Here is a 24,514-nt window from a genome sequence, read left to right as displayed (position 1 = left end):
TGGCATGCCGAATCTTATATACCCTTGCAGTAGTAAAATTTTTTTCAAATTAAAATCAATATTATATATTTAAATTAATTATGTGATGTGTGCGGAATTATGAAACTATATGACCAACCACTTTTCCATTCTATTATTTTAACCATTAATCGTAGAGTAAAAGGGTATACTACACTCGTTGAAAAGTATGTAAAGTCGAGTAGATCTGGCCGTGTCCGTCCGTTCGTTCATTTTTTTTAAGTCTTGTACATTTCTGTAGACTTTTAAAAATATTTTTAAATATTCTAAGCCGCAAAAAAACTATCAATGATGAAATTTCTGCTTCTCACTTTCACTAGCTGAGTAACGGGTATTTGTGGAGGGTATAAATGAATATTAATAATCGTCACAGACGCATCTACATTTCATGGTCTTGTTGTCATGAAGCTAATGTAGAATGTAGAGACGTCTTCATATTTGTAAACGGATTTCTAAACGGTTTGTCTTTTTCAGCCGGTTTGGCATTATGCAGGTGAGGGTTTATATCGCTGCAATCATCCTGTGTAAGGATGTATTATTATAAAATGATTTTCGGATACATACGTTAAGTATACAGGAAGTATCCTGTATAATATACATTACTACACACAAAGATTATTCCTTTATAAAGTTATATTTTAAACAAAAACCTCTTTTGGCGACCTAAAAATTCTTATATATAAAATTTACTTGTTCGACAAGCTTTATACAAATACTTATTTTCTCATCCGGCCATTTTGTATAAACCTTCTTTTTCGGTTAGTGTATAACTTGTTAGGTTCGGACAGCCACAGTCGATTTTTATTTCCATATATAGTACTCTCCCTTTTGCAAACTATGGTGATGCGCACGTAGACGATGATAATATTGTATGTAGTAAACAGTGTGGAATGGTTGTGAAGTTAAGTATCTTTATGAGCAGTCCAATATTTCACTGGTTCATGTCTGAATAAATAATAACTGTCATTGTAATTAAGTAGTGTTGCATAATGTTGCCTTCTTTGTGTGTATTTCATGCATTTTATCGAAATGTGTGAGAAGTCTTTGTGGACGTTGCATACATACATATGTCACCAAGTCCATTATTCAATAGTTTAATTTTGGACGGCGTGTATGTATCACAAATCTATTGAGTTGTTTTGTTTTCAGTCGATTGAAGAGACCTCTCTTTTTAAAGGCTTTGCACTTATGTATATGTGGCTTAACAAAGGATTAACCATTTTTACGCCGTAAGGAAAGTAGGCCTTACGCCGATCCAGTCGAGTTTGATTGGCGCGAACATACATACATACATATGTAGTGTTTGCACTTCCACTAGCTGAGTAACGGGTCTGATGGAAAACTCGACTATATCTTTTTATTCGTTTTGATAGCACACTCTGTCTGACTTTCTGTAAGGATAGATATTCTTGTAAAATTCGTATATATACATATATATTACAAAGTCAATGGCTTAGAATGGGTATCGATGCTTTTTTGTACAGTTATGACACATTGAATAATGCAGAACAAGCATATACAAAAGTGTTAAAATTGCTATATCAAAATGTGACTTGCGTGGGTGTACCTCAAAGCGGCAGCGGCTGAGCACTGACTTTTTTACACTAATACTTTAATACTCCAATACTAAGTCTTTGCCTTATACTAACATATTGCATATTACTTTTACTCATAAACCGATTTGTCTTAATGGTAATTGTGTTGTTTGATTTGAATTTAAAAGATGTCGTGAATGGTTGTTGGTAAAATTTTTTATATTTAAAGTTGCACATAAAAAATTATCTATGTGGTTTCTTTTTAAATTTATTGAATTTTTAGAAACGATGTTTTAACAGATCAAGCTTTTGCAAATTGAAGTCTTCAAGCGAAATACTTAAGAATTATAAGGAAACAACATTTTTTCATTTTATTTGTCAAAATTATATAATTTAATTTACACCAATTATTCTACACTATAGATCGGATTTAATGGGCGGAACTATATAATTTATACATATGCATTTTTCTACAACCTCCATTATTTTTCAAGAGATATGTAAATTCGATTTCGGTCATCTCTTTAAGAAAGAGCTGAACTATATAAATAGTCCCTTTTACAGTGCTTCTCACTGAATCTCCAGACTGTTTTTAGACCCACGGTGAGTAAAAACAGGAGGCAAAGAACTGTTGTTTTCCTGGGGCAACGTGCGCTGCTGAACCCCCGGTGGAGGAGGGCGCCATGTTGTTGCCGGACGACGCGTAATTGTAGCTCATATGTGCATACGAATTTACAGCAGGTGAAATCGGGTCGGATGCGAACCCAGAACTGTGGGCAACTCCCAAGTGGCTCGCGCTGGAACAAGGGGAGGGGCATGGTTCCTGGGATGCAGTGTGATGGGGGGTAACATTGGCGCTGGTACTGGAGGCGGCTGAGAAGTTTGAAACAGCAGCAGAGCTCGGCGTCATAGGGGGCGGCGGCAATGCGTAGGCGGATAGCACTTCGTATCCCGATCCGTTGCAGTTTGCTCCCGAATTCCCAGATTGGGCACTGGCTAGGCCGCCGGCAGCAGGGCTGCTTCCGTCACCCGTGACGATGTGTTGGTGAGCGGGAGCCATAGGAGGCGGTCGTAGTGCCATGTGGCACGGATATAACGAGGGAGGCGTTAGATTGCCCTGTTGCGGTATTGGCGATGGCGGAGCCAGCGGACCGACGGATGAATGGCTGAAGCTTGGAATTGGCGTAACCGCACTGGAAAAAACAAAACCATTTAACATTGATTTTCACAAGATTATTGGTTTATTAAAAACATTCTATCACTGCATATTTACATACAAGCAAACTTAACAGTCCGTCCGTATGAACGTCGAGATCTCAGGAACTATAAAAGCTATAAAGACTAAGCATACAGACTCCATATACGCAGCACAAGCTTGTCGATTCACGTTGCCACGCCCACTCTAAAGCCCACATACCGCCCAAAACTGCCACGCCCACACTTTTGAAAATAATTTGATATTTTTCATTTTTTATTAGTATTGTAACTTTCTATCGAAATACTTTTTGTCACGCCCCCCCTAACGCCCACACTTTTGAAAATTGATTCGGTATTTTTCACATTTTACTTAGTCTTGTACATTTTTCTCGATTTTCCAAAAATCTTTTTGCCACGCCCACTCTAACGCCCACAAACCAGCAAAAACGTTCAGTGTTAAAATTTCTTTTCGCACACCCACTAGATGAGTAACGGGTATCAGATAGTCGGGGAACGCGATTATAGCATTCTCTCTTATTTTGTATGCCTAATATATAATGATCCTGCGTGAATGTATGCATAAGTGTATCAATTAAAAATCGTTAAAGAAGTGTAGACGTGGCAGATCTTTTATAACACTGGTTTTTAACTGTTTAACTATTTTTCCAGCAATAGCTAATCTTCAGACTGAATAATTTGTAAACTCTGGTTGCTGAATATGCTTACCCATAGGAATCGCTCATAGATAACGCCGTATGATGAATGTTGGAGTACATCGCCCCGAAGCTACCACTATTAAAATTAAGTCGTGGCGAAATAGCAGGAACAAGTGCATGTGTTTGAATGTGGCCAGTGCTCTGGATATGATGGGTATTTTGATGGCCGCCAATGCCAAGCGGGCATGGAGAACAAACTCTTCTGCAATCTTCACTGTGACGACCACTGGCAGTGTCAGAGGTGCAGCCGGTTCGAATGTGCGGGACTAATATAGGACTTCCAGAGCCATCAATCCGAGCACCAAGCGTGGGAGCATTACTATTAGTAGACAAGGTGTTGTTTGGAGACGATAAACCATTAATGGTACCTAAATATGAAGGAAAAAGGAAAATCAGTTATTTATTTGCATTATACGATAATTCCCAAATTTTAGTAACACATTTAAAATCACTTGTCATACTTGGTCACAAAGCTTTATAAAATACATTGTCGAGCGTTCGAGAAGCAGAGAGCTTTCTGACATAAAAAGCTATCTAAGATAAAAAATAAACAAAAAAATAATAAATAATAATAATTAAGGCAATCATAAGAACATGTGCTTAGTTATGAATAAATAGACTTTAGTTCAAGATTTCAAAATTTAAAAACCAATTGGGCGACAGAGAACTGCAAGAGTGGCATTTTTTGCCACCCCAATCACACTCAACAAATTTGAGTATTGGGTGCCACTTGCACCGGTCATCGCGGGTACTTACAAACACCCGCTCAAAATATTCGGGTGTCTGCAAACACCCTGGTGTCCACGCACCCGAATCAATGCGGCCTCCTACGTCGCGGGTGCCGATCACACTCGCCACTCATAACGAAGGGTAGAGAAGGCAAGCAGTCAGAAAAAGGTAAGTGCCTTTTGTCTTGGAAACACCCGGGTGTCTGGTAGACACTCGAGTGTCTGTGGTAACATAATTACTGAAGAACGAAATAGATTATGCCTAAAATCTATAGATAGGCTCCTCCTTTTTGCATTCTTTTTACAGAAATTTAACCAACACGAAATATACATTTCTTTTTATTATACCCGTTACTCGTAGAGTAAAAGGGTATACTAGATTCGTTGAAAAGTATGTAACAGGCAGAAGGAAGCGTTTCCGACCATATAAAGTATATATATTCTTGATCAAGATCAATAACCGAGTCGATCTGACCATGTTCGTCTGTCCGTCCGTCTGTCCGTTTGTCCGTCCGTATGAACGTCGAGATCTCAGGAACTACAAAAGCTAGAAAGTTGACATTAAGCATACTGACTCCAGGGACATAGAAGCAGCGCAAGTTTGTCGATTCATGTTGCCACGCCCACTCTAACGCCCACAAACCGCCCAAAACTGCTACCACGCTTCCTTCTGCCTGTTTTATCCTTTCAACGAATCTAGTATACCTTTTACTCTACGAGTAACGGGTATAACAATAGAAATAGAATAGTGTTTATTAAGTTATAAAATTATATAATATACATATACATACATATAATATATTATTTAATAATATGTATATAAATTTGTTTTTTGTTAAGACATTAGATACATTAAAACGCAAAAACATGTGCACGACCTTTTCCTTGGGTGTTTCCTTTTACCCTTAATTTCTGATACCGTCTCGCTTCCATACAATTTTAATGCATACAGAAAAGTACCTGCGGCCGATCGTTGCTTGCGCTCACCCTAAACTTCATTGGACAGCAGACACCCGGGCAAAACAACCGGTTGTTTGTCATTGCTAAAAATAGAGTGTCTACAAACACCCGGGTGCTGACAGACACCCGGTGTTTAGCGGGTGCACTTAGAGTGCCGGTGGCTTGCTGCAGTTCTCCAGCAAGTGCATCGGCATCTTACCGCACCTCACCTAAAAGAGACGGCACAATATGGTACAAATATGGGTCAGCACGTGACAGGTGTTGGAATAGGCGCGTTCTGAAACAAACATGCAAAGCTTTGGCTTAATACTACGAAGTCACATTAACAGATATATTGAGCATTTAGTAAGGGAAAAGCAAGTCTTCTTCGGGAAATCACATGCAATTAGATCTCAAATGTATGGATATACATATGTAGGTATATGCGATATATACATTTTTAATTTAAACCCCGGCCTAATAGAAAGCATATGATTGGCTGTAGCTGAACCAATAGCGTACGTTTAATATCGATTTAAACATACATATAAGAAAATCTATGCCACGTAACACTACTGACACTACACGTTGTCATTGTGCTGCATTATGCAATTATGTCCAACGGCGTCTTGACTTAGAAAAAATGATGGACGAGTTTATTGTAAAAAATGAGAAACGAACAAGTGTATTTGCCCTGTCTTACAAAAAAGAAAAGCAAAAGCAAGCAAATCCCATCCCCACCCCAAATGAAACTGACCCGCTGGCCCTGATAGTACTGCTAGAGAAGTCAATCGCATCACCTTCAAAATTAAAACGGTTTTCAAACATAGGGAGCATTGTACTGTAATATTTACATGCTAGATGTGGCTGAGGCGTTTGACAAAGTATGGCTTGAAGCCCTAATCTATAATATTAAGCTGCTTTCGCAAAGCATACAAGTGCATCAAACCATTAGACCGAGTTATCATAGTTCCTTGAAATAGTCCATACCCCCTATAACGGCAGATATGCCCTGGCAGCAGCGACTAAGGAGCAGCACTCACAAAATGTTTCATTGGGAAGCAAAGCAGCAACAAATAAAAAAAAGGAACCGAATACTGAATTTTTCTTATTAATAAGTGCTCTCCCAGTTACGGTTCAAATATTTAAATTTATCCTCGTCAAAGAAGTCATAGGGCCTATTTGGAAATATGACTTTTAAATAAGAATAGATCTGATTCAAAGAGCAAAGTCAAAAGTGCTTAAACTATAACCGCAGCACCCTTATGCAGAGAACATATAAACAGATGTTATAACATTTTAGTCCATTAAAAGAGATTTTAAAAAAATATATTGAAAACAATTAAACTTTCTGGATTACGGGAAAATTTATAATGTCTTTCGTACCCAGAATATTATAAATAAATATAAATAAACCTAAACCTAACTTAACCTAACCTATTACTAAAAAGGGTTGAAATATCTGTCCAAGACTGCGGACTTAAAATATAATACCCTACACAAGTGTATTAAATTAAAACAAGAGAGAACGCTATAGTCGAGTTCCCCGACTATCTGATACCCGTTATTCAGCTAGTGTAAGTGCGAAGGACAGTTTTTGGCGGTTTGTGGGCGTTAGAGTGGGCGTGGCAAAAAGATTTTTTGCAAATCGATAGAAATTTTCAAGACCACTACAAAAATGAAAAAATATTAAAACATTTTTCAAAAGTGTGGGCGTGGCAGTTTTGGGCGGTTTGTGGGCGTTAGAGTGGGCGTGGCAAAAAGATTTTTTGCAAATCGATAGAAATTTTCAAGACCACTACAAAAATGAAAAAATATTAAAACATTTTTCAAAAGTGTGGGCGTGGCAGTTTTGGGCGGTTTGTGGGCGTTAGAGTGGGCGTGGCAAAAAGTTTTTTTGCAAATCGATAGAAGTTTACAAGACCAATACAAAAATGAAAAAATATTAAAACATTTTTCAAAAGTGTGGGCGTCGCAGTTTTGGGCGGTTTGTGGGCGTTAGAGTGGGCGTAGCAACATGAATCGACAAACTTGCGCTGCGTCTATGTCTCTGGAGTCTGTGTGCTTAGTCTCAACTTTCTAGCTTTTGTAGTTCCTGAGATCTCGACGTTCATACGGACAGACAGACGGACGGACAGACGGCCAGACGGACGGACAGACGGACATGGCCAAATCGACTCGGCTATTGATCCTGATCAAGAATATATATACTTTATATGGTCGGAAACGCTTCCTTCTGCCTGTTACATACTTTTCAACGAATCTAGTATACCCTTTTACTCTACGAGTAACGGGTATAAAAAATATATCCGAGAAAACAGTCCAAATCGATTGCTGTTGCTTTGATTCGAGTTGTTTAGGACAAGGTCTTTTAGTTTCAAAATTATTTATACTTACTGACTGAAGGACCCACAGCTGATCCCGGCAGCAAAGAGGAACCAGCACTTAGGCTGTTAGGGCTGTCAGTCAAAGATGCAGATGCCGATGTTGAGGACGAAGTTCCACTAGCTCCTGTGGAATTTGGCGTCCTTCGCTGGTTTCGGAGCTTCTCCTCACGGCGCCATTTTGCCCGACGGTTAGAGAACCAAACCTGAATTCTTGCCTCTGGCAAACCAATCTTACCAGCCAAACGTTCGCGCGCAAAAACATCTGGATAGTGTGTTCGTTCAAACTCTGAAATCAATATTTAAATCGTTTCGTAAGGTATTCTTAAAATAAAATGATTGCTTTCGTAATAATAGTAAGATAGAAAACTAGGCGTTACTTTTAATTTGTTACAGAAATATTTATGGGTGTGAGGTGCCTCATATTACATAATAATTTTGATACGCGCACAAAAAACTAAACTTCCGTAATATACAGGCTAAGGGTTTTTAAAGTAATGTAAAATGTTCTCTTTTAATGTTGTATGTTAAACCAAAAATAATTTAAAATGTATTTTGCAAAACGTTATTACCTTTTTCAAGACTATCTATCTGGTCGTTCGTAAAAGATGTTCGATTGCGTTGCAACTTTCTTTTAAGTATGAGGCGAGCTTGATCATCCTCATTATTTCCTATATTTGAAGCGCCACCATTGGAGTTTTCACCTTCACCGGAGCCCGTTTCATCTGACTGATGGCCATCAAGTTCTGGTAAAATACAAATATAAATTACATACATTATAAGACGAATCGGTTGGAAGTCCTTTATAAATTAATATAAGAATAGAAGCTAGCTTCAGCAAGCAGAATATAATAACCCTTGCATCTTTTATACATCTTAAAGTATTCAATGCATTGAGATAAAATTACGAACATCGTTTTCTTAATTCGAAACATATTATAGTGTGTATAGTGTGTAATAATATAATATATTTTGCAGTAATTAATAATAAATATTATTACACATTCTTATTGATAATTTGTTTGTTAAAGTATTTGCTACCAGAATTGTTCTGCTAGCATTGAGATAATATGCAGCTGGACGATCTGCATCAGCGGCTACATTAAAGAAAAATGCTAATCATTTGTATGTCAGCTGAGGTCAGCTTGGACCGGTAGACGAAAGCCGTGCTACATTGTGGAAATGACGTTGATTGTTAGTGAATGTGACAAAGCAAATAGATGATGATAGCCCAGAGATACGCCGCGGGATAGACCCCGTCCAGTGTCTTCAAAGCACATGTCACTAGCTGGCGAATCGCAATGTTCTGACAACGACAACAGCGTTACAATGACAGACGGCGTCAGATGCCCAGCGACCAAATTGACGGTATCTGGAAGCGGAGAGTAGGTCTGCTGCGACGGTGAGTTGGAGGTGGAATCGAATACGAAGATCGAACCCGAGCAAAGGGACGCGCTGCGACACTGTCACATTTTAATGCGCTAAGACAAACCCTGATAAGGCCAGAGCTCTAGCATGGGGATTTGAAAAATAATTTTATAAATATGTATTTCTGTAATCTATTTATGCACCCCTAAGCCTGCCAGCATCCAATCCAAAATCAACCATTCTAGGTCGTCCGTGAACCCATCTCTAACCACAACCACCCTCACGGTTTGTCGTTTAATGAAGTGTCATCGCCTGTAAAATGAGTCTGTAAATCGCATTAAAGAAAACTACACGGTTAAGGGTAAACCTGTCAACCACGGCGGTGGTAATGGCAGTGGTTGCCCCATAGCTATACTCGATCAAAAGTGGAAACTTTAGGGTGTGGTTGGGGAAGCTTGAACACTGACTTGACACACATGCTCTTGGGCAAGCTTTGGGCTAGAATTTTATAATGTTATGGAAATACCATAATACAACATACAGTAAAATTTTGATTTGATGAAATCAAAAGAAATATAATATTTTTAAATTTATATAGTTTTAAATTAATTTAATTTTATTATGCAATGAATGCATTTTTATTTGAGACACAACAGGAGCGAGCTAGCACTCAAACAAAATGTCCTCCTTGCAAAGGTTTAAATCTATTGTCGATCGCGTCTTAAACATAAAAACTTCTGATACGATCTTTTCTGTCGAAAAGAGGATATTGCATTTGAAAAAATGAATACGCTATCTAAAACAAATAGGGGTAGACTTTTATTTTCATCTTTAATGATGCATTTGTAAGATCCCATGATGTCCAACTAAATAAACACTTGTAGACTATCCAAAGGTATATTTATTATAAATTATAAGCTTAATAACAGATATATAAATTATATACCAAGTAAAAGGAAGCGTTTTCTAACCAATAAAGTATATGTATTCTATTTGTATGGACGTCGCCTATAAAAGCTAGAACAGATTACGAAATCAGACTCTACGGACTACAAAAGCTAGAAATCTTAAACTCAGCACGTAGACTCTAATGAAGCCTGATCACCGCAATTTTGTTTCAAAACGTAGCTACGCCCAATAAAACTCGAATGAAGGTATCGTCTGTTTTGCGGCTATGCGTTTTTCTAGTAATCGTCAATGTCTAAAAAATATTTTGTTTGGCTATTGGAATTGGTTTAAATCTGACTATTTAATACCTTGTAAATGCTAAATAAAAGTTTTTCTTACTACATGTTAAGGCATTTCATTTCTGCTTTAAGCAGCACTCGCTCCTTCTATCTCTTTCTCTCTCTCTCTCACTGAGCGCAGTAACGGGTATCTAATAGTCGCAGCACACAGCTATAGAGTTCTCTTATGTTATTTTGTAAAATCCTTACAACCCATGCTGCGTTGACAAAATCAGAAACAAGTGTATTGCACGTTGGTCACGTGTCTGTCGCATTTACGCACGACGCGACAACCTTTTGGTGTAGCTGTAGACTTTTATAGCTGAAAATTAAAAAAAAATAAAACGGCATATCAGCAAACGAAAATTTGCAAATGCCAAGTTCGCTCGTGCGTATTTTGAGAAAAATAAAATGTCGTAAGATCTGTGCTGATTGTAATGTTGGAAAACGAGAGCTATGGATGTATTTTTTACGGTTTTCTGGTTTTCTGCTTTTTATTCCAACTGATTTTTTATTTGAATTGCGTTCTTTTGGAAATTTCGGACGCAACGTTTGGCATTATACTTAAAAGGTACATATATTTACAATGTTTTTAAAATAGGTAAGGTTAGACTAAGTAGTTTACCCGTTAGTCGTAGAGTAAAAGGGTTGAAAAGTATGTAACAGGCAGAAAGAAGCGTTTTCGAACATATAAAGTATTTATATTCTTGATCAGAATCAAAAGCTGAGTCGATCTGGCCGTGTCCGTCTGTCCGTTCGTCTCTCTGTCCGTCTGTCTGTCCGTGTGAACGTCAAGATCTCAGGAACTACAAAAGCTAGAAAGTTAGGCTAGAGATTAAGCATACAGACTCCAGAGACCTAGACGCAGCGCAAGTTTGTCGATTCATGTTGCCACGCCCACTCTAACGCCCACAAACCGCCCAAAACTGCCACGCCCACACTTTTGTAAATGTTTTGATATTTTTAATTTTTGTTGAAGGGCTTCCTTTGCACTTCCACTAGCTGAGTAACGGGTATCAGATAGTCGGGGAACTCTTGTTCTCTCCTGTACTTCGTTTGAGTTGCGGAGTTTAAATGGTTTTTTATATTGTAAACTTCGAAAGTTTACAGTGGATAGCTTTAAAAAAAACACTCAAAGAATATTAAAATTACCGACAGATGGGAATTTCTGTATTAAGTCGACTTGGGGTACTAATCTTACTGAATCAACAATACCCTTTAGACATTTTATTGATCGGGGACATGTTTGGGCTAATTTCAAATTCCCACCATTCATCTTTCTAACCATAACTGGTTCGGAATCGAATATGTATGTACATGTGTATATTTGCTGTAAATATATGAACCCGCCTTTTGGGACAAATATGTATGTGTGCAAAAGTAGCGTTAAGGCACACGCAATTTTAGAATTCGTTTTCAGTTTACGGTGCACCATTAGCTTTAGAGCTTACCTTTTTTTAAATGTAAGTCCTCCGTGGCAACGGAGCAGTTCCTCTGGTGATCGATACTGGCCAGGCTTTCGATGTCGTTCTGTGGACTCAGTGATTGAGTGAGCGAGGGTCCTGATGCATACGACGCAACAGATGCGATATTGGGTGCCGATGAGATTGGTATTTCGCTCAGAGAGGTGGGATACCAAGATCCGGTATAGTGACGGGGCGGCCAGCTCTGTTGTTGCTGCTGCTGGAGTGCCTGATGGTTACCGTGCACCAGCTGGGTAAGGGGGTGGCTGGAGTGGGTTACTAGGTGGTTGGGTGCTTGACCCAAGGGCACTGCTAGGGCGGGCTCTAATGGTCCTGGTCCCGCAGCGTGCTGGGTATTTAGGAGCCGGAGCTTTTCATAAATTGCATCCTGATCACTCCCCTCCCCGGAGTTGCTTGCTCCACCGCTTTCCGAAGAGTTAAGTGGTGTGGCTGTCTGCATAAGATCGGTGGAAGAGCTTAACGTGCCTCTCGATCCGCTTGCACCGTTGCTCACGTTTCCACCGCTGCTGACGCCCACTTTTACGCTAATCGAGTTGCCGGCGCCTGTGCTACAGCTACCCGTGCTCTGCTGCTCCTTTTGCGCTGCCAAGTTTCTCAATACACGGTTTATTGAAGACACCTAGAATGTAAGGTTGTGTTGATCTAGTTAGTGCTGCTGTATACCAACGGCATTGTGTTTCGCCATGAGTTCCAAATCGTCACAGGCAAGTAAAATCCAATATTAAAAATCAAAAAGAGAATTTTTTGATACTGGTACCACTCAGAAACAACGCACGTTTGCTTTCTTGCCTTGGATTGCAATTTATTCAGTTTCTTATTGTATTAATGCTATGCCTGCGCTTGACAACGCTTTTAAAACAAATTCAAAGGAAAAGAAGGAGAAGAAAACGAAAATGAAAAAGAATAATCGAGCAAACATATAAATGAGCGAGTGAGAAAGGAAGAACAACAGAGAAAAGTGCAGTTGAGTGGAAAAATTAGGCGGAATGTCCTTCGCCAGGGGGTTTAGGAGCCACATAGAAAATCATTTCTTCTAACTAGTGTGGAGGCACACTGGACCAATCCGGAAACTGAGCCCGCTTTACTGGAGAGCATTCGTTTCCTTTGGGGACAACAAGTGCATGCGCAAGCTTCAAGCCAAAGGAAACCTTTACTTTGTGCACTAATCGAAAGTATCGCAAGCATAGTCGCATGTAAGAGGTCAGTGCATAGATATTTTCCGCATTGTACTCGACCCGACGGCCAGCGTGTGGACTTGAACCCGAATGCTCGATTCTCACCCTTAGTTTGGGAACGACCCGAATACGATTCCAGATGTAAACGTGATTCAGCAGTTCCCCCTCGCACTGGCGCGTGAATTTCAACGCTTAACGGTTTGTGGTGGCGACGGGCCGTATTTATTTAATATTGTATTTTTTCATACATTTTTCTAGCACTGATTTCCCTTTTAGTCGTTTAATGTGCATAAAAGATTTTCCCTTCCATTTGAACGAGCACATTTTCCACACAACTGTCAATAGGAATAGAACAAGGCGAGCAGGCAGCATATCGGCCATGGGGCGGCCATTGGCATGAGCAACGCTGTCACAATTCATTTGGCTGGCATCTTTTTTGGCATACTTAATAAATAATATGATAAAAAAATAAGGAAAGGAAAATGTTGATGAGCGGCAAAGAAAATGGCTGCGTCAAAAAGAGGCAACATTTTGCACGCAATTATTTGTTTTGAGCCGCGTAACTAAGTATTTAAAGAATGACTGCTTATTCAGGACTTACACTTGGAATATTATCGTTAGTACAAACGTTCTCCTGAAGTAATCTATCCCGAATTTCCCAAGCGAATATGCTAGGACACTCGCGCTTGTACTGCGAAATTTTGCTAACAACTTCGGCTGTGGCCACACGTGGCTTGGATCCTCCGATAGCACGGGGACGTATGCTTCCTGTTTCATAGTACCTGGAATAAATGCAACATTATAATTGAAATAAACTGATATATAGTGAATTATTTAGTTCCCTTACAATATATCCTTTTTTAAAAATGTCTACACTTCTACACAGGCAGGTTAGAAACAGATCCTACTAAAACAACTGAGATCAGATGGATAAATCACTAGATTTTTCAGGGAAGCGTTTTATTATTGTCGTACCACACATTAAAAATATCATTCGGTCGTCTAGCAAAAGCTAGCTCTTCATTTTTATTAGTCCTTTTTCCTAATTAATTTTATTCTTCGACTCCCACACTACGAATTTCTAGCCGACAAATAATAGAGCTAAACATAGGAGTAGATGTTAAATGTAGGTTTTTCTTAATAGGTGATTCGGTTTTTTGTAGTTCTAACAAATATTTCAATGTACACTCGTCGGCATAAGTATTTTGACAAAATAAATGGTGAACATTTGTCAGTGAAACTTTTAAATGGCTTGATATGCTAGTATTGATTATTATACCCGTTACTCGTAGATTAAAAGGGTATACAAGATTCGTTGAAAAATAAATAACAGGCAGAAGGAAGCGTTTCCGACCATATAAAGTATATATATTCTTGATCAGGATCAATAGCCGAGTCGATTTGGCCATGTCCGTCTGTCCGTCCGTCTGTCTGTCCGTATGAACGTCGAGATCTCAGGAACTACAAAAGCTAGAAAGTTGAGATTGGGCATACAGACTCCAGGGACATAGACGCAGCGCAAGTTTGTCGAATCATGCTGCCACGCCCACTCTAACGCCCACAAACCGCCCAAAACTGCGACGCCTACACTTTTGAAAAATGTTTTAATATTTTTTCATTTTTGTATTGGTCTTGTAATTTTCTATCGATTTGCAAAAAAATCATTGTCGAATCATGCTGCCACGCCCACTCTAACGCCCACAAACCGCCCAAAACTGCGACGCCCACACTTTTGAAAAATGTTTTAATATTTTTTCATTTTTGTATTGGTCTTGAAAATTTCTATCGATTTGCAAAAAAACTTTTTGCCACGCCCACTTTAACGCCCACAAACCGCCCAAAGCTGCCACGCCCACACTTTTGAAAAATGTTTTGATATATTTTCATTTTTGTATTAGTCTTGTAAATTTCTATCTATTCGCCAAAAAACTTTTGGCCACGCCCACTCTAACGCCCACAAACCGGCAAAAACTGTCCTTCGCACTTACACTAGCTGAGTAACGGGTATCAGATAGTCGGGGAACTCGACTATAGCGTTCTCTCTTGTTTTTCATTTTTTGTGTGTAAGTAATATAAACTTAAAAATTTAAACACGAAAGTTTTTTTATTGAAACTTAAAAAGATATAAACAACTTAATGAAATATGATGATTTTTTGTTTCGGCATAAGTATTTTGACCGTCCTTTAATACAATGAAAATATGTTTAAATGAAGCTGGATTAGCTCCTTATTCAAACAATTAATAAAATATATATCCTCCTTCTTAAGTCGGTCCTTTACTGAATCTACCAAATTTTGAAGGATCTCTTGAGTTATCTCTTTCCAAAGGGATGTGAGCTTAGAAATCGTCTCCTCTCGAGTTTAATATAACGAAACTGTTCTATTGCGTTTCAAAAGAGACAAGATGTTCTCAATAAAATTGAAATCTGGACTTTGACGGTAACACCAACATCCTTTAGGAACTTGGTTATAATTCTGGCTTTGTGGCATGGAGCATTATCTTGCTGCAGGATAAATAATTTCCCGATCAGCCTATCTCCAGAATGAAATGCATTTTCGTTTAGGGTCTTCAAATATTGCCCTTGGTTCATCGAGCCGAATATATAGGGACCAACCCATTGTAGGCAACACATCACCACACCATGACAGAGCCTCCACCATGGCTCACTTTCTGACAAACGGGCCGTCTTTTTTGCCTTTGCTGAGTTGGCAATCTTACAAACATTTTTTGTTTTGACGAGGTTTACTGGAAAGAGCTTTCATCCGTCCATAAAACACTTCTCCAGAACGGTTTCGGCTTCTCTAGATGTTCCTTTGCAAATTTCAGCCTTTTAAGCTTGTATATTTTCGAAATATACGGCACATCCTTAGCAATATATGTCTTCATGTCCTGTTCCTTTAAACGTCGACGAACTGTGCGCTTACTGATTGCCTTACGTTCACTTTTGGGAAGGCTGGCGGTCAGATTCCACTGCGTTGCAACAGCCTGGGGCTTCGCATGAGGATTTTCTTAAAAAAATTTTTGTCGTCAGCGATCATTGTTTTGCGCTTAGGACCTGTTCTTTTAAGGTTTTTTAAGTCATTATGTTTCTTAAACTTTTTAATTTGATAATACACAGTTTGTTGCGACACATTTAACTCATTATCAATGTTTTGTACTTTAATTCCAACGTTAAACCGAACTACCATTGATGAACTTGTAAATAAACTTAACTCAGCCTTTTTAGCCATGGCTATCAATTAATTTTTTGTTTTTCATTAAAGTTTAATATCCAAAAAAGTTAAATTTAAACAATTGTTGATTAACACGTGCTCAAAAGCATAATACCATTTACTAAATGAGTTTGTCAAAATACTTGTGCCTAACAAAAATTAGTTGTCTGCGTGCATTCTAATCAGTAAAAAGAGAATGCAAAGGGGAAACCGTATAAAATTGGGATTCTGTGTGCTAAATATTCATTCGTTGCTTTGCTCATTATTTGTACTTAGCGTTGTTGTACTTCTTAGTAGAATGACTACTGAAAAAATTTGTAGATAAGTGGTGGAAAATACAAACTTTTACTTTTTTTTTAAACATAAATCGCCACACCATAATTTTTTAAACTTTACATCCTTTTTTGATTTGTTTTTTTAAAACTCATGTGACTGGAAACTTGTGTTTAATTTACAATACATTAGAAGTGTGGTGTTGCACAATATAAAAATTAACAATTAATTTTTTATCCAAAAATATTAATTTGATTTAATTTCTGTGCAGCTTAACTATGTTTACAGTTAAGCCAACCAGATATAATTTCTTAAAACAACCAACAGAAGGCGACGGGTTGACCAAAATGTATTCTCTATTCAATTAAAATTAAGTGATATACGGAAATTCTCCTACCTCCCGAGAATTTTGCTCACACATCCATTTGAAACTTGTAGAATTCGGGAAATATCACATGGACGAGCTCCAGAATGTGCCAGCTCGACAATTTTTTGTCGTGTTGAATCTGGCAAAGGCCTTCCTCCAACAAAAACGCCGCCCAGCTGATTTACTCCACTGTGACCTGCAATAATACATTAACAAGAATAGAATGAAAATATGTTTTACTATAGGTGTTATATCTAATTAGAATAGTTCCTAGGCAACATTTTTCAGCATATATTTTAATTTATCTGCTGATACCCAGATACAGATGCATAGCTATGTGTATACACTTTCATACATGCACATAAGCTTGTGCCAATGAGGCGGATAATTCAATTTGTCACGCTTTAAAAGACGTCAAAATATATTTGTCGACCCAAATTCGAGATGGATATTCTGAAGGGGAGAACAACTTCGTTGGTATCTGTCTTTGAGCCTTTGACTCGGGACTTAGCTTCTCAATTTTGTATAAAATGACCGTTCCTGGATAGTCCCAACAATTTAGTAATAATAAGCACACACCCTTGCACCCATGATACACCTAAAGAAAACGGATTGCAGCTTAAAAATTACTAAAATTAAAAATCTCCGTAATTTTTCTAGCATTTATTTTTCTTTGTATAACCCCAATTAGTTATAACCCCAATATGGATTTCTTAAGCTTTTATTGAACATAACGATCATATATATATTCGTCAACTAATTTAAAAGCCGTGTACTGCCAACTTATTTTTAAGAAAAGTTCCAACAATTGTTTTTCATTTAAAGGATAGTAAACGTATTTAATGTGTATTTATCAAATGTACGAAGAAGAGCACAAAAAGAAAAAGCTAAACTGCTAAATGGGCACACTCGCCTTTCAGGTCAAGCATGAAAATGAAAGGGTTTTACAAATTTCCGAGTATTTGGACTTATTGAAATAAAATCCTAAAGTCTGCGTATCAGTTTACCGCTTTATTGGTAAAGAAATCAACGAAGCAGCAGCAAAACCTAGATACATGTACATACTTATATGTATGTTTATATCCGTTACTAGTAGAATAAAAGGGTATACCTGTTTCGTTGAAAGGAATGTAACAGGTCGAAAGAAGCTTTTCCGGCCCTATAAAGTGTATATATTCTTAATAGCCGAGTCGATCTGACCATATCCGTCTGTCCCTATGAACACCTCGATCTCAGGAACTATAAAAGCTCGAAGTTTGAAGTAAAGCATACAAATTCAAGAAAAGTAGACGCAGCGTTTTCAAACCGTTGTAACGAACTCTCCAACTCCCACAAACCGTCCAAAATTGCCACGATCACATTTTTAAAAATTGTGCAAACTTGCACATTTTATCGGTATACAAAAAACGCCCAACTAATTTTTGTATTTTATTATTTTTCTTGCCAATTTTTATCGACCTGCCAAACCAAATTTGAAAATTTCTTGTTCACTGAAGCAGTAGACTAACGGGTATCTAATAGTCGAGAAACTCGACAATAGTGTTCACTCATGTGTTTGTCTGAACATATAAGCCATCTTCTGACACAGTTCTATCCGAATAATCTTTCTGATTCAGAATCGGAGTGAAAGACCTCTGATGATGGATTGCTAGGACGACCATCGACTTTCTCAGCTTTTTTACGTTGATCTCCAAACAAATTCAGATCCCTTCGCAGATAGCTCCCCTCCAGAAACTGTGTTTTGGATGCATTTGAGCGCAACAGTATGAGAATTTCACAGTGAGATCGCCCTGGCACGTTCATACTCTCCAGGAAAGTGGCCATGGCCGAGGGTACTTGCGGTATTAGTGCAGGGACTGCGAAATTGGATTGTTTTCCAAAAATGTGATTTGCTGTGTGACAGGACACAACATTTCCAAAAACATCTTGCCAGTGGGATTAATAATGTAATTGCAGCACAAATCCGATGGGAAGAAAAACAAAGCCCCGGCAACATGAACTGTTGATGGACCCTCTAGGGGACTGGTCCGTCCATTCAGGGGCAGGGACTGATTTTCCTTGCCTGCGAAAATGGACAGAAATGGAACTGCGGGGTGAGACTACAAAGACCACGGATACAATGCCAATACGTGTCGGTTCCCGGCAGCCGCTAAAGAGGCTCATTTGGCATTTTTGAGTGCATTGTGTGTGTTTGTATTTACTCGACTTCGGCTTCCAGAGCCATTAATTGTTTCCATTTGTAGCAACTTTACACGAAACGGTCGTCGACAACGAACACACACTTCAGGATCATTAAAGGTGGAAAATTATTGTATTGATTCACGTGCACTACAATAGAGTGACCTGGCAGAGAGTACTTAACTGTTCGAAGAGCCAGGGATGAGGTTGCGTTTGGAAAAGGGATTTCAGGGATGCCTATAATCTACTCCGCAATTCGTAAATTATTGTTTGACTCATCACAGTCTTGAAAGTCTTTGCCGAGCCCAATTGTCCCCGATGATCACCTCTTCCCATTGTGCGACTATAATTGGCAGCATGTGCGAGATTTGGAGTCAGCTACTGAACAATGCGATTCCATTGATCTGTATACTTTGGGCTTACCCATATATTGAGCTGTTTTCACACTAATAACAAATCTTCATGACACATGTTTAGCAATACAAAAAAATTAGCGCGACGTCTTTATACAAGTATTTTTAAATGTTTCCTTAGATCTTACCTGGTCGAGCCATGAAATATGTAAAATAGTCATACAGTGATTTTGCAGGGGAATCTCGATTGTAATAAACTTGAAGTACTGATTCACTTCATTTTATATCAGCAATAGAGCTGTTCTTTAAGACTCACTATGACTGGAAAAAAACGTTTAGAATTTATAGTTCCTGAAATCACAGCATTTTATACGGACAGACAGGCGGCTAGTGAACCTTATAAAGAATAAATATACATTATGGGGTCGGAAACTCTTATTTCAGCATTTTACATAATTTTGCTCTATGAGTACCGGTTTAAAAATATTATGCTAAATACATATGTACAAATTCTGTTCTCTCATAAGTTAAAACAATTTATGGTGCGTTTATTAAAATGCCAGTTACTTAATTTGAGTTCTTCAACAACCTTAAATATTATGTAAGTAACGGACACAAATCTCTTAATTAATTGGTGTGGTATCTTAAAAGATGGAAAAAATATCTGTTATCTTTTTCTCATTATTTAGGGTAAGAAACTGCAATGAATATATATCATATATATATATATCGGTTAACCGCACTAAAATCTATAAAAATTGAATTTATTTTTCGCTTATGTAAAGAAGGTCCTTTGTTTTAGTAATTTTATTTTTCAAAATGCGTTTGTAAGAATTTAAATCTTTTTGGGTAAATACGTAAATGTACTGTAATAGTATTACAATCGGGCTATCTGAAAACGAGTGGAAGTGGGAGGTGTTTTGCTATGCGTTAGTTATAAAAACGTACATTCATCATCAGTTAAATGGTAGTAAGTTGTGGCGAAGTACGAGGATGTCGAATGGGGCTGTGCCGCTGTGCTGGCTTCCACGGCTTCCATAGTAGGGGAAGGTTTCCCAGCAATACCGCCTAGTCCGCTACCACCAGCGGTACCCAAACATGGTAAATTTCTCATTGCAATCACATTGTCTATAAAAAAGAAGTTCAAAAGGGTAAAATTCTTAACATGAAGTCAGTTTGTGCTTAAAAATCATTTATAATGACAGTGAAATAGATCTTTAAAATCGAGCCAAGTTGCGAGATTAGATGCTTCTAAGTCTATATAGAAATTTCACTTGTTTAAAAAGAGCAGAATTTTTATCGCTTGCTTAATCCCAAGCTTTTTATTTATTCCTATTTGTAAATGGTTACTAAAAGAAATCAATCGTAAAGGTTCGAGCAACCTGGAGGTTATAGGATAACTAGATGCTGTGAAAAGTTTTCAACAAAAGCATTTTCTATCCTATAAATGTATATTCTTGACGTCTAAACGCTGAACTAAAAACCCTAGAAATTTTAAGTACAGCATGCAGATTTATCTGATGCCTGTGCAACTTATGAAAAATGTTTTGGTTTTTTATACCCGTTACTCGTAGAGTAAAAGGGTATACTAGATTCGTTGAAAAGTATGTAACAGGCAGAAGGAAGGGTTTCCGACCATATAAAGTATATATATTCTTGATCAGGACCAATAGCCGAGTCGATATGACCATGTCCGTCTGTCCGTCTGTCCGTCTGTCCGTCTGTCCGTCTGTCTGTCCGTCCGTATGAACGCTGTGATCTCAGGAACTACAAAAGCTAAAAAGTTGAGATTAAGCATACAGACTCCAGAGACATAGACGCAGTGCAAGTTTGTCGATTCATGTTGCCACGCCCACTCTAACGCCCACAAACCGCCCAAAACTGCCACGCCCACACTTTTGAAAAATGTTTTGATATTTTTTCATTTTTATATTGGTCTTGTAAATTTCTATCGATTTGCCAAAAAACTTTTTGCCACGCCCACTCTAACGCCCACAAACCGCCCAAAGCTGCTACGCCCACACTTTTGAAAAATGTTTTGAAATTTTTTCATTTTTGTATTGGTCTTGTAAATTTCTATCGATTTGCCAAAAAACTTTTTGCCACGCCCACTCTAACGCCCACAAACCGCGAAAAACTGTGTTTAAGACTCTCCTTCTCCCTTCCACTAACTGAGTAACGGGTATCAGATAGTCGGGGAACTCGACTATAGCGTTCTCTCTTGTCTTTATTTTATAGATTGTTTTACCCATTTCTATCAATATGTCAAGCACATTTTTTTTGCACATAAATCGCACAAGCCTTTTGGAAAATTGTTGGTATATCTTTTAGTTTTACTACTGTTTTTTGACAACTTCTACCGATATGCTTAGAAAATGTTGAAATTTCTGGTTGACACTACCAATAGCTGAGTAACGGGTATCTGACTAAAACATTCTTTCTTATTTAAGATAAGACATTGAGCGCATAGAATATTATTAATACTTTATAGGCTCGGTAGCTGTGACAGTATGAAACATAGTTAATTATATGATTTTTTTTATTGATTTTCAGCTTCTTATATCAAGCGTTCAATTGGCGTTTGGGTACGCTAAGACAGAAATAATTTTTTAATTTGGGTAAGCTATCCCGAATTAGTGATAACAGCTGTTTTTGTTGTTAAACGAATATTTTAACGGAAGTGTGCTATTAATCAAAAGCAAGGAAACTTTAAGGACCATACTGTTATTAAGAAAGGTAACAGAAATCAGGCAAACTGTAAAATAAGATTAAAATATCTGCTGTTTTTTTAGCAAAGAAGTCGACATATTTATATAGTAATTCAGTATACGCAAGTATTTTGACAATATTTAATTTCAGATCAAAGTTGTTTTTATTCATGATGTATTCTTATTATACCCGTATAAAAGGGTATATTAGATTCGTCAAAAAGTGTTTTACAGGCAGGAGGAAGCGTTTCCGACCATACAAAGTATATATATTCTTGATCACACTTTATCCCACACTTTTGGAAATAGTTGTAATACACCCCCATTTTTTTTTGTTTTTTGCATTTTGTTATTTTTTTTCTGGAACAAATATTCCAGAAAATGTTAAAATTTCTGAGTAACGTGTATCTGATAATCGACTATACCATTCTCTATTGTTTTTTTTTTATAATATTATAACTGCAATCAATATAAAACCTTCTAAATTCAAATTATGTATTTAAAATAAAAGGACCTGATTGAATATAATGTAAAGTCGAATCAAACAACAAAATTAATAAAGAATTCAACTAAATAAGCATTTCTGACTTCAACAAATATCAAAGAAGAAAAATCTCAGATGAGCAAATATATTGCATAGACTACCACATCAACTACAGAAATTTAGAGGAATCATGTGATATAATATTATTTAGTCAGCATGAGACGCAATGGGAAAAATAGTGATAATAAATTTGAAATTATAACAAATTATAAATTTGTTATAAAACGAAAGAGTTCATTTAGTATGAAATAGCCAATACTTAGCTAATAAGCGCGTAAGATAGGCTCATAGGACAGGGACTCTGGGGGCATTGACTATTACACGCCTTTAAGGTGTAATTTATTTAGAAGTTTTAACGTGGCAATGGTTTAATTTAAAATTAAGTTTCGTTAGAGTTACTGAAATTAGCATCCTTCCCACCTCTTCTAGTTTCAAAGATCTCGACTTCAATACGGACGGACAAGCTTGCCGACGGACATCTATAAATCGACTCGTCTAGTAATACAATCTAGAATATATGGTTCACTTTATGGGGTCGGAAACTCTTCCTTTCACCTGCTACTTTATAACAAATGTGGAATTCCATTCTACTTTTTGAGTAATGGGTATAAATATACGTTATTCAAACTATAAGAGCCAAACTATGAGAAAAGAGTTTACGAATGATTTTGTCCAAAAGCTTTTAAGCTATTTTGGTAAAATGTGTAAATAAAAATCGAGCAGCTGCTAAGTTACAAATAACTGCCCATTGGAAGCATTTACTTAGGTGTTGGGCTAACCCTCGTTTTTAGAAAAGAGGGTCGGATAGAGACATTTATGCACAACAGGCATTTTAAATAATTCGCTTACCCTTATGAGCCATGTCTTCTAAAGACGGCAAACGCTCTATTAATGTTCCAGCTGACCATGGAGGAACCACGGTTCCTATAGTAGTCGGTGTCGGTTGCAATGTAAACATAGTTTAAGCGTGGATCTCAGTTCGTATTATGTGCACTGCTAATCGCAAACAATTTTTGCTTTGCTCATAAAAGCTTTATCCAAAAAACTGCGGTGTTCAGCCGCACGCCGCGAGAACTCTTGCAGAACGAGCCCAGAGTTAACAGTAAATTTGCGCAGATGGTGACGTTGGGAATGACGTCCTGCAGGGATCAAAAACCTATTGTTGATCGCGCCATGGGGACCTAAAAGTCAAGAATTCGAGAACACAAATAAAACTGAGCAGCCGCTTTTGTTTTAGTTCACTTGTTCATTTTTCGAACTCCACTTTTGATTGCACTAATATTAGAATCAAATTTTTACCGCATGTAACACTTGTTATTTCTGGGTGTAACGATTGCCAACGTGGCCGGTAAATTTTATTTGTTATAAAGATTTATACGCACGGCTGAAAGTGACTCGAACAACCTTTCTTAAACTTCCCGACACGGCGGCGGAACAGTATTTACCTATGAAGCGCAAAACGAAATAATAATGTCACGACCTGCCTGTCCGGATCCGTTCCAGAAACCGACTAGGCCGACACTCGACTTGCCAGCACCCCCCTGCGTTCAAGGCAGTAAACCCCCTGCGATTGGCGAGAACCAGCATGGCTGGTCCACTCACCACCATTTGGGATAGGCTAGCCTTATGATTGGTCGTTGTCTAAAGCACACCAGTTGTCCCACTCGCACTCGTGTAAGGGTAGTTGGCGGAAGATAAAAGCTATTTGCGCCGCAGTGCAGTTTTGCAGCTGCCTTGTAATGTAAAGCATATCGCGGCAACGGAATCTAAAAATAAAGGCCAAATGCAAACGCTCCAGCAGCACATAGTGGTATGGTTCCGTCCTGAACTGTCTACAAGGAACTCCTGTTCTGGAACTGAATGTTGTTCCTTCCCGTGAGATGCTGTTTATAAACGGTGCAGCGGTTGCCGCGCTCACCGCGTCTCCAGAAGGCGCCCGGCCTCACACTCCTCCATCAATTACACACATGTTGCATTCCATTTGAATTCAAGCTGGCCAAACAAGTTGCTGGTAGCACACTCGTCCAATAGAATTGTTTCATTCCGATACAATAAGCAATTCACATTTCCGTTAACTACCCGCACGTTTCCGCTTCGGCAGTGCGAGC

The 24,514-nt window shown here is 38.1% G+C and overlaps 1 protein-coding gene across 5 annotated transcripts; it reads right to left on the bottom strand.

Moving 5' to 3' along the window:
- Nucleotides 1-1,901: 1,901 nt before the first annotated feature.
- LOC6523743 (paired box protein Pax-6) lies at nt 1,902-24,204 on the bottom strand. 5 transcript variants are annotated; one of them, XM_039377002.2, is made up of 10 exons: nt 23,706-24,204; nt 23,256-23,587; nt 20,103-20,282; nt 16,654-16,819; nt 13,372-13,552; nt 11,563-12,214; nt 8,090-8,263; nt 7,531-7,806; nt 3,477-3,834; nt 1,902-2,746 (listed from the first exon to the last, which is right to left on the bottom strand). In XM_039377002.2, exons 2-10 carry the CDS (start codon nt 23,362-23,364, stop codon nt 2,146-2,148), a joined length of 2,697 nt encoding a protein of 898 aa, XP_039232936.1. In that variant the 5' UTR covers nt 23,365-23,587; nt 23,706-24,204; the 3' UTR covers nt 1,902-2,145. The 5 variants fall into 5 exon arrangements, with proteins under 5 accessions (XP_039232936.1, XP_039232937.1, XP_039232938.1 ...); XM_039377003.2 differs by having other exon boundaries at nt 23,789-24,204; XM_039377004.2 differs by having other exon boundaries at nt 23,852-24,204.
- Nucleotides 24,205-24,514: the final 310 nt, after the last annotated feature.

The sequence above is a fragment of the Drosophila yakuba genome, chromosome 4 (genome assembly GCF_016746365.2).
Source record: "Drosophila yakuba strain Tai18E2 chromosome 4, Prin_Dyak_Tai18E2_2.1, whole genome shotgun sequence".
NCBI classification, from domain to species: domain Eukaryota; kingdom Metazoa; phylum Arthropoda; class Insecta; order Diptera; family Drosophilidae; genus Drosophila; species Drosophila yakuba.
This window is presented reverse-complemented; position numbering and strand designations above follow the sequence as displayed.